We start from the raw sequence: 11,260 nt of genomic DNA, 5'->3' as shown, positions 1-11,260 counted from the left end.
TTAACCCAGCGGTCTTCAACTGGGGGTCCTCAGAGTTACTACAGGGGGTCCTCCAGGTGCACCCAATCTACACTTGATGCCTAGAACTCCATCTACTCTGAGGGGGTTACATTAGTTGAAAATAGCAGATCTACAAGCTCACAACATGTCACACTGCTACGCGTTGTGAGCTTGTAGATCTGGTATTTTCGGCAAAGAGCTGTGGTGTAGAGGGGAAAAAGAGCAGCCCAAATTCAACCCTCAAGTAGGGTTTAAGTGGTTAAATGTCTGAAAATATATATAGAAAAGATTGAAAAGATAATGTGTAAAAAAAAACACACAACACTGTCTGACAGTGCTATCAAACAATCTATGAAGCTATCTATGACATCGATGCAAAAGTTTAATCTCTAAGACTGTAACACAATGTTATACTACAATATATGAATATAATGTATGGGGCTCCCTGCTTTATCACTCTAAGCGGTCCTTGGTCTGAAAAACGTTGACCCCTGCCTAACACAACCTTAACAAACACCTCCTACAACCTAGTTGCAACCACCTATTTGAGCCTTATTACCACTTCTCATACTTCTAAAGATAAACCCCCCCTCAAAGCTTCAATGTTTTGTTTGCAAATTCAGTGGTGGAAGAAGTACTCACATTTTGTAGTACCAATACCACAATGTAGAGATACTCTATTACAAATAAAAGTCTGGTATTCAAAATGTACTTGAGTAAAAGTACAAAAGTATTCGCGTTAATATATACTTAAGTACTGAAAGTAAAAGCACTCATTTTGCAGAATGTCCCATTTCCAAATGTATAAAAATGCTTTGAAAATAGCAGATCTACAAACTCACAGCGTGTGAGCTTGTAGATCGGCTATTTTCAAATAGCCAAAGGATATAAAGTGTTGAAGTGGTTTATGTTAATGTATGTTTTGTAATAATAATCAAAATCTACAAAGTAACTAAGGTTTCCAAATAATTGTAGTGGAGTAAAAGTACATTTTTTGGTTCTGAGATGTAGTGGAGTAGAAGTAAAAAGTATTGAAAATTGGAAATACTCTCCAGTAAGGTAAAAGTACCTCAAAATTGTACATAAGTACAGTACTTGAGTACATGTACTTAGTTACTTTACAAGTCTGTGCATTTAATGCAAAGAAGAGCACTGTCTGTCGCTGGCTTGACCGGGTTTAACCTTGACCGCATTCCTTTCTGGTAAAGGACTACATTCATAGAGTTATAAGACTACATCTCCCATAAGTCTACGGAGACTTCCGGTAAGATGTTTCCAGCCAATGGTAAAGAGTTAACCTGAATGCAGAAGATTTGAAACGTTTCAGTTCAGTTTGCTTGGTGTGTTTGCTCTTTTGGGGTGAGTTACAGTATTTTTCCATACGGTAGGCTGCATTAAAAAACAACAGTTTATTAGATTTGTCCTCAGGTTAGAAGAACTTGTCTTGGTTGATTTAGATTAGATTGTGTGTTTGTGTGGGTCGTGTATAAACATATGTTTAGCTTCTTTAGCATTAACTGGCTAGTTGACTAAACATGCTGCGTAGTCAAATAAGGTTAACTATAAAGGTGTTTTTCTTGACCTGTTAACCAGAGTTTACATTGCATACACTTACCAGATATGGATTACATTTTGTTTTGGTTGCTAGCGTTACAGTAGACTAGTAAACAGACATATAGGCTACGTCTGACGGTTAGCCATGTTAACACTCTGGTGGAGGAAGTACTCATATTTATTAAGTAAAAGCATCAATACCACAATGTAAAAATACTCTGTTACAAGTAAAAGTTTGGTATTCAAAATTAAATTGAGTAAAAGCACAAAAGTCTTGGCAGCAAAATGTACTTAAAGTATTTGCCATGGTTCACATGGTACTTTCAAATATAAAGTGCTGACCCCCCGGCCACGGATGTTACAAGTTAAAGCGCACGGGTCTAAGTACCCGTATCTTCCATATTGTTCAATAAAAAGCTTTTTATTCCGATCGCCGCCCATTTTTTATTGTTTTTTTTAATAATGTATCAGGGTGCAATACACCTACCAACCGATAGGGGCGCGTAGTTGAAAGCATATGAAGAAAATGGCTGGCGATCAGATTAAAAAGCTTTTTATTGAACAATACGGAAGATACGGGTACCTAGACCCGTGCGCTTTAACTTGTAACATCCATGGCCGTGGGGGATCTACAAGCTCACAATGCATCACAAAGTGACACGTTGTGAGCTTGTAGATCCACTACTTTCAAATAGCTAAAGTGTATATTGGGCTGAAGTGGCAAATGTGTGTGTTGTAATAATAATCCAAATCTACAAAGTAACTAAAGTTTTCAAATAATTGTAGTGGAGTAAAAGTATTTGCCTCTGAGATGTAGTGGAGTAAAAGTATTGAAAATTGGAAATACTCCAGTAAAGTAAAGATACCTCAAATTTGTACTTAACAATACTTGAGTACATGTACTTAATTACTTTCTGGATATATTACTTTTCTTTTCTTAATCTTTCTTTTCTTTTCTGTCTCTTTCTGAATCAGCACTTTAAATTGCACTACCCGACGATGGATCCCTTTTATAACGCCGGTAAGGTTCCAAACTGATTGTGTGTAAAATTGTAGAATCGTCAACTAATTTCTTTAGCAGTCTAAAAACATGAGCTTTCTTTTTCTACAAAGATTTCCAACCATTGGCAGAGGAGAAGTTTGATTTTGATGTTTCACTCTCACCTGCGAGGTTAGTGTCATTGAACCTTTTACATACAGTATACCTTATTTTTTTTGCAAACATTAAATGTGCTTGGAGTAAACCAGTCTTGAGGCTACCTTAGCTCTGGTCCATAGGCAGCGTTAGAAGGAGTTCTCCTTCAAACTCTATGGACCAGAGCTAAGGCTACCTGTTGAGTAATTATCAAGTTTTAACAGCAAAATATAATGGTACCATTTTATAGAGCGTCGCAGTTCCCGCCCACTTCCTGTTTTTTTTGGTGCCGGAAGAAAAAACTCAATGCATTTTTCCATTGACATTTCCAAAAATATTTATATCTATTAATTTAAGCCTCGAATCAAGCCATCATGACATGATATGAATCATGACCATAAACGTTTGATTCTGTGATTTTTTTTTTGTTGAAAACGGCAAAACAAAGGGTATTTATTAAATATAGTATATCATATAATTAAATATAAAATAAAAAAAATCACAGAAAAAAACGTTTTATGGTCATGATTCATGTCATCTCGTGATGGCTTGATTCGAGGCTTAAATTAATAGATATAAATATTTTTGGAAATGTCAATGGAAAAATGCATTGAGTTTTTTCTTCCGGCACCAAAAAAAACAGGAAGTGGGCGGGAACTGCGACGCTCTATAGAGTGTGGTAAACTGACTGCGTGTGGTAAACGGACTGCATTTATATAGCGCTTTTCTCCAAAGCGCTTTACAATGTATTTCACACACACACACACACACACACACACACACACACACACACACACACACACACACCCCCCCCGATGGTGGAGGAAACCATTACAAGGCACCAACTTGCTCATCGGGAGCCGCTAGTGGTTCAGTGTCTTGGACACTTCGACACGTAGCCAGGAGGAGCCGGGAATCAAACCTGGAACTTTTGGATTCCAAGGTGGACGCTCTACCTCCTGAGCCACTGCCGCCCCAGAGTGTTATAGAAGCCCCCTGCCATAACAGGACGGGAGTCACGGGACCTAGGATGACTTTTGAAATAAATAAAGAATCATCAAGGAAAAAATATATAAAATCATATCTTCCCCCAGAGTTAGTGTCGAAGTGTCCTTGAGCAAGACACTGAACCCCTAATTTCTCCTGATGAGCAGGTTGGTGCCTTGCATGGTTTCCTCCTACTAAATCACTGTTGTAACAAAATATATATATCCCCTGGTTACAGTTCCAAGGGAGATGAAGAAGGTGAGGATGATGTATTTGTGGGTCCAGTCACAGACAAGGAGAAGGGTATCTGTATAGCGGTGGAATATCTGGCCAAGGACACTGTCAGCAATGGGCCCTCTGTGGGTGAGGAGCAGAAGTGGAGCCCTCTCACTGGAGATAACTTTGACAGAATGTGCACTGAAGCCCAGAAGCTAGCTACACAGTTAAAGGAGGACCAGCAGCCACACACTGGAGAGACAGACGGTACTGTGCCTGCTGAGAGGCAAAGCGATATGACGGATGACTTTGTGCAGGACACTGGGGCCAAACTGGATATGTTCAGCAAGCCATTTAATCGGGTTCTCAGCCCAATTAAAAGGGAGACATTCTGTGTACAGGACAGTCCTGTGAAACAGCTTCCACCCGCTATCCAGAAACGCTTGCTGAAAGGCCGCAGTAGTACTAGCAGCGTTGGCTCAGGTGTTGGTGTCAATTCGACTCGGGCTCGTCTTAGCACCTCCAGTCCTGCTTCTGTGTCTAAGACTAAGACACAGCCCAAGATGGCACTGCGAGGCAAGGCAGGTCTGGGCACCAGTGGGATTCTCCCCAGCAAGCTTGTAGTTCCAGCCACAACCTCTGCCACTTCACTGAAGACTGCAAATACTGCAGCAGTGCCTGCAGAAAAACCCTCCAGGATGGCTCCACCAAGCAAAGTAAGAATATATGATGTCTGTCTTTCTCGCTACCAACGGTTAAATAGTACTGGCATTAAACTGGCATCCAAGCCTTTGCCATTACGCAGTCATCCATTGTTCTGATCTAGCTGTACTGTACTGTGTACAGTATGTGTCTCCTCATTGACCTCTGACACTGCCTAAAAAGCCATGGCTACTTTGACTTGAATGAAGGAGGAGATAAAGATAAATGTATACTGGGCCAGGTGGAATTAAAACGTTTTATCTAGTATCATATATGCTCAACTGCCACCTCGCTTGGTAAAGAGGGGGAAAACAATATTTACTCTTAGATTTTATACAATGATTATTTCCCTTTTTTCGATGCAATATTTCCCCTACTGTAGAGTTCTAGAAAGATGAAAACGGCATCTTGAAAAACCTTGCCGAAACGACTTTAATTTCATGAATATCAGCAGCACTGATATCATGAGTATATTAGCAGCAGCACTGATATTATGAGTATAATTATACTCTCCCCCTCTGTATAAAATGATACCAGTTTAATCCGTTTTGATATCTGATCCGAACTTTTAGTGTGAAGTTAAAAGGAAGTTTGATTCTACCTGTTTTCAAGGACTGATTCTGGATCAGCATTATTATGGAGGAGTCTCAAAAGCAAATTTCCTGCAAGTTGAAAGACTGCTCATATTTTAATTTGTAAAATACTGCATTAGTTTAAATGGCATAATTACTGCAATTAAATAACATTTATGCTTTGAATTTCGAACAGCAGACAATTGTGTCACGGCTTGAAAACATTGGATGCAAGTATCACTTCAGGGACGGGTGGAGGACTCAGCCCAACCACACCCCACCCTCCCTTGCTTAATTAATGTAGATAGACTGTTGGTCAAGGCTGTGTGGGGGTTGCCTGAATTCACATTTGTAATGCCCCACATGTTGTTTTATAGGCTGGTTTGAGGTCCAAAGCACCACATCTTCAGACAAGGGGAGTGGTAGACGGGAGAAGAAATACCTCCTCTTCCTCTTCCTCCGTGTCTAGCCTCAACTCCTCTGTGTCTAGCTTCAACTGCAGTATGTCTGTTTCTCCTACTGGGAATTGTGGGAAAGGTAAGGTCTCTCCATGGTACATATGATTGAAAGAACCTGATAAGTACTAGTGTTATCCCAATGGCCATATATCAGCTGAAATTGAAATTTGCACAATGGGACACGGTATTGGCCAATCTTAAAATAATAATTATAATAATAATTGTGATTGTGTTCTTTTAGTATGTTGAGTGAGTTGTACAGGTAAAACTGAAACCGATGGAGGCATAAACTGCACATTTTGTTTATAGGGTGGTGTTGGTGGTATAAGTGAATATTTTTTAGTTATGATGGGTTTCTCCAAGGTGAGCTTGCTTAGCAATGATGGTGGCGAACAGCACAGGAGTTATACTAAAGTCAGTTTAGATTGAGAAATGTATGTTGCTGTCCGGCAGAAACCACTCCATTTTGACGCTTTTTCATTTCTTTCCATAAATCTGGGCCATTGAACACCCTTTACATCTGTGTGTTGGTAAAAAAAATATTGAACCATTGGAGCCTCAAATGTTCTGCTAAACCAGCTAAGTCCACCGGAGTTTGCTGGTTTAGCTGACTCCAGACTCCAGACTTGACCTCCAACCTCATTGTGAGCTTGGAGGTCCATTCAGCTGTTCTTATCAATGATGAACAAAACAACTTTTTTTTCATTTCCTGAAAAATGAACATTTTGGAGTTGGCTGGTTCCTGCCGGACAGCAGAGACATGTAAATCATGTTGTCTTTAGTGCCATCTGGTGTTCAGCAACACGATATACATTCTTTGGCTTTGAACATCTCTCATTACAGGAAATCTCAACACTTCTCTGAACAGAAGCAAAAATGGTTCCAGCAGCCGTGCACCAACAACTAACATGAGCAGACTGGCCAACACGAGTGCTGCCATAACTGCCCAAACTCGGCGTTCCTCACTCGCTAGCAGAGCTGCTGAGTCTAAACCCTCTGCTACAGCTACCACTGTCAAAGGTGCACGGCGGTCTATCTCAGTCCAGTCCCGGAAGACGACTGAGACAGACCCGACCAAACTTGCCAGGTCCACACCTGTGAAGAGAGCTGCACCAAGTACCCCCACCCCATTCCAACAGAGCCCAGCCAAACGAGCCTTGCTGTCTAGTGTTTCCACCTTGCCACAATTTGGCCTGAAGGCCAAACCCGTGGCCCTCATCGCCCCTACTCCCACTAGTCGGCTGAAAGGACCCAATCGATCTGATGGTGATTTTTGTTTGTTTCACCCAGCAGCACACCCTGATATTTGATAATATTGTGATGTTTGGGTGATATCGTGAATCTACACCCCCAAATGTCTGCAGATTTATACTGTGTTTATACTGTAATCATCATAGTTGAATAGATGCACAAGCTTATGTGATTTTGATGAGATAAACACACGCACATATATGTACGTGTATATACTACAAACGGTGTATCAAATTCTCCACTCACTTTCACTGTTGCACCAGCCTATTAGTATACGAAAAGATCCTCAAGTTTAGGTTAGTTACTACTGTAGCTGCAGCCAAATGAATTCACAAGCTTTTGGCCAGGGCTGGAATTAATTTTCTGAACTTGTGTAATTAATCAATTGAGCATTTCCTCCATTGTAGGGGTTCAATCCCCAGACTCACTGAAGATCATGACACCAAAGAGACTGATGAGTTCTGTCAGCATGGGCAGGTATGTGATTATATATACTTACTGTATATCTTGTCTAATGACGTGTAGATGTTTAAGTACCATCAAAATGATCCTCTCCACTGACTTGTTATTTCTTCCTAAAGTCCAACTCCGGAGTTGTTCCACACGCCCTCCATGTCTAAAATAAGACGTCCATCGGCCTTACCGACCCCTGTCAACCGGAAAATCTCTGGTATCCCAACTATGACCCCTAAGAGTTTAGCTGGGTTTTGCAGGCCACCCCCCAGTATGTCCATCTCTGCTAGGAAGACCAATAACCAGAGGTGAGATGATAACCTGGGCCTCATGCATGGGTGTAGTCAGTATTGGATTGGTATTGCTTGCACCTTGCAAGAATAAAATACCTGACCACCAGTGGATTTCACTGAGTTAAGAATTATTATTAATGGTATACTGTATTTGTAGAACAAACAGGAGAAGGGCGCACACCAGTATTGCCGAAGTGCTGCTGACCTTGGTGCAAAAGTCTAAAAGTGAAGAAAAGGCTGCACAGTCATAGCCACGATACAGAATAATTTATTGATAACCAATGTTTCAACCTGGAATGGTCTTCAGGGATTTCCAATCATGAGTGTGCAGCCTTTTCTTCACTTTTATAATTTATTTGTAGAGCAGTTTTCCAAAGTTACAAAATGTTTTAAAGTAAATTAATTAATTAAAACGATGACTAAAACAACTTGTGGATATTTGGATCACATTGTTTCCATGCTTCTTGCATGATTGTGGACTCTTATGAGTACATTGTTATCTCTGTACCTCTCCCCCTCTGCAGCCCTACTCAGGTTGAGTCGGCAGCTTCAGAGGTAGAGCTGGCCATTTCACCAAAGATCCAACCATTCTCTCTGGAAGATGCTGATCCAGTAGGTCTCCAGCAGGAAACGCAAAATGAAGCACCGACTTGTGTGACTGTACAGGTAAGTCAAGGCAGGGTTCTGAAAATCTTTGAATGTGCTTGATCTCACATGTATAATTTTTACTTCCAAGAATGTGCTTGAATTTTGAACAACATGCAGGATAATTTTTATTATTTACTGTATAATGGGACATTTAATTTATATATTGTGTCATGTCCCCAGAAAACATAGCTTTATTATTTATCTTAGCACTGTAATGTATGAAGAGATGCTTAGCTTTTAAATTGAAGATATTTTAGTGCTGGAAAAACTGACTTTAACGCGAAAGTGCTTCAGTTTAACTTTTGAAAATTTGTACAAATCCTGTCAGCAGGGCCCAGAGGTTGTTGACCAGGAAGTTGTAGACCACCCTGATGAGAACCAGGAGCCTGAGACAAGTGGAAACCTGATGAAACGTCACTCCGCTGAGGAAGTTATCTCTGAAGAGCATGGAGTCAAGACACAGGAAGACGTTGAGGTACCTGAAACCTCATTCCATGTTTGAGTCTTGTTGTAGAATGTTTGCATCTTGCTCAGAATTCAATTTCAATGCATATTTTACTACATACAGTATTGTAAAAAACAAGTATAAGTTAATGTAGAAAGAGCACTAGTTCATCCATAATATGGTACCAAATTGTATAAGTTATATTGTATTACCATACTCTACCATACAGACTGGACAAAATTAAATTGTATTAATTAAAAAAAAAGATGCATGGTGCTGCTTTAAGAAATACATAATTGTATTTACATGCTAATATTTTAGCTTCCTAAAATATCCATGTCTTGCCCAGAATATGCTGGTGGATGTCCCGGGCCCGGCTTCTAAACCTGAGGATAAAACCCTCATTGACTTGTTCAATACCCCAGACCTGATCCGGCCACTGCGGCCAGTCCTACTCAACCCTGGTCGTGAGAAAGAGGTGAGAAAAATGGACGTGCCTGGAGAGAACTGTCACTTGTTAACATTGCGAAGTCAGCTTGTAAAATAGTGTTTATTTATCTGTATTTTGTACATTTTTATTTAAAGGCCCAATCTGGGATTGGTGAACGAAAAGTATATTGTAATGTACCCATTACATTTTGTGATATCTTTTCAGCAATTGAAAACTTTGGCAAAATGTTGCACCCATTTGTTTTTGAGATCTTGTGTAGAAGTTGACATTTTGGCGTAAGGGAGGCACTAGAGGAAAGGGCCATTGAGTCAAAAGTCTCTGCGGAGCATGACATTTCACAGCAAATTAGCCCTGTGCATAACTGTAGTCCCAGGTTTCCAGAAGATGTTACACAGCACACATTTTCACTTCTGGTTCATTTTCCTATAGCTTTGTTTGATTGGCTTGGCATGAGATTTGAACTGGAAAAACCTGTGTGTTTCGCTGTTGATGTGACTGTTTGTTTTACTTCTCTGAACAGTTAATTGATCTGAGCTCTCCCCTGATCAAGTGGAGTCCAGAAGACAAGGAGAATGCTGTGAAAGAAGCTCCACTTACAGAAGCTCCACTCTTAAACCTTTCTTTTTGATCAAACCCGTACCAACAGTAACCTACAACAGTCGAGTCATCTCCATGTCTATAAACAATAACTCTGTGTACAACTGTACTTAAAGTGAAGAAACTTTGTTTTAAGAGTGAAGAAACTTTGTTTTAAGTTACTGCAAAAAGTTCTTCTGGAATAATAATTTAATTGATCACTTTGCTGCTTTTGTGTATTGATTTTATAAAATTGATTTTTCTGAATATTAAATGTATGACAGTGCCATTTTGTTTGAATAAATGCTAACGGTAGAGGAGTTTTGCAATTACAGAGATATACATTTGATGATATAATTTACAAGGAAGGACTATTCTATAGTACGAAGGGGTCTGTAATGGTGTTGCTTCATGAGGCCAGAAAAAGTACATTATGAATGAACTACTTTAAGGCTTATTTCAAATGTAGTGAAAATAGCAGATTAGCTGTGAGCTTGTAGATCTATTATTTTCACTAGATATTTTCTGGAAAGAATTTTGGGGGGGAAGTATCTAAATTTCAATACAGCAATGCATTGATATTATAAAGAATGTACTTTTGAATACTTAAAAGAGATAACAATATTAGACCAGGAGTATCTATACTTTGACTCAAGTACTGGGGTTCCGTACTTTGTCCACCACTGATGAGACGATTGGGAGCTGCGAAATGAGAAGGCACCATAACTCCTAAGGAACCATGTAAGTTTAGTTATTGACATGCATTTATGGGTCATATGGCTGCATAGTCAATTCACATATCCTAATCTATCTAATTTATCTAGGCTAATTCAGTAAATGGAAAATAATTCTTAAAAAGCCCAAATCCAACTTCAATCCTTTGTGAATCTCTTATGTTGATATCATATGGATGCTTTGTGAATGGTTCTCATAAAGAACTATTGACTCTACTGTCGACAGGGGGCAGTAAAGAGGCACTCATGTACACATACCATAAAGTTGAGGTCCTGCATGCATGGGGTAAGGGGGGGGGGGCTGCTGCTACTAGCAGCAACAGAAGAAAGCAGTGTTGCCATGTCCGCTTATTATAAGCGACTTTGGGCTTCCTTTTCTGTAAAGTTGCTTGTAAAATATTGGTGGTTGCGTTTTTTGGGTTTGTTTCTAAAAGTATAGTTGCTTATGTGGGCTTGTTTCCTAATGTTGTTTAACCATTGGTTCTTAAACATTGTCATGTCAAGGACCCCCAAATGAATGTGTTTGTCTGCAGTCTGCAGACCCAACCTTCTGAAAATATTTTGTGCCAGAAACTCCGTCCCCCTGGCTCCCCATACAAGATTTTGTGGATTTGAAAATGTACCAGAATTTTCCCCAATATTTTTTTTTGAAAATAGCAGATCTACAAGATCACATCTCGTCACACTGCGACGCGGCGGCGTTGTGAACTTGTAGATCACCAATGGTCCGGTGGCCTGTAGTCGCTTCTTTTGGGCTTGTTTTCATAGACCTGGTTGCTTGTTTC

At 39.9% G+C, this 11,260-nt stretch overlaps 1 protein-coding gene across 2 annotated transcripts; it reads left to right on the top strand.

The window, feature by feature from the left end:
* Positions 1–1,276: 1,276 nt before the first annotated feature.
* On the top strand, positions 1,277–9,994 carry LOC308092689 (uncharacterized protein). Of its 2 annotated transcripts, none has more exons than XM_080438762.1 (12): positions 1,277–1,359; positions 2,530–2,575; positions 2,668–2,725; positions 3,915–4,608; positions 5,544–5,703; positions 6,468–6,890; positions 7,283–7,352; positions 7,457–7,636; positions 8,146–8,287; positions 8,601–8,744; positions 9,064–9,192; positions 9,686–9,994. In XM_080438762.1, the coding sequence occupies exons 2-12, from the start codon at positions 2,554–2,556 to the stop codon at positions 9,791–9,793; spliced, it is 2,130 nt and encodes a 709-aa protein (XP_080294888.1). In that variant the 5' UTR covers positions 1,277–1,359; positions 2,530–2,553; the 3' UTR covers positions 9,794–9,994. The 2 variants fall into 2 exon arrangements, with proteins under 2 accessions (XP_080294888.1, XP_080294887.1); XM_080438761.1 differs by having other exon boundaries at positions 8,598–8,744.
* The last annotated feature ends 1,266 nt before the right edge of the window (positions 9,995–11,260 follow it).

This window comes from Gymnoscopelus braueri, assembly GCF_963280865.1.
Source record: "Gymnoscopelus braueri genome assembly, chromosome: 9".
Lineage (NCBI taxonomy): Eukaryota > Metazoa > Chordata > Actinopteri > Myctophiformes > Myctophidae > Gymnoscopelus > Gymnoscopelus braueri.
Note: the sequence above shows the minus strand (reverse complement) of the source record. Positions and strands in the feature narration are given on the sequence as shown.

What these genes read in the sequence shown, in the direction of transcription:
- LOC308092689 (XM_080438761.1), top strand. Translation starts at nt 2,554, where the DNA reads ATGGATCCCTTTTATAACGCCG. An exon ending in GGATCCCTTTTATAACGCCG is followed by an intron (nt 2,576 to 2,667) that starts GTAAGGTTCCAA and finishes TTTTCTACAAAG; the next exon opens with ATTTCCAACCATTGGCAGAG. An exon ending in GTTTCACTCTCACCTGCGAG is followed by an intron (nt 2,726 to 3,914) that starts GTTAGTGTCATT and finishes CCCTGGTTACAG; the next exon opens with TTCCAAGGGAGATGAAGAAG.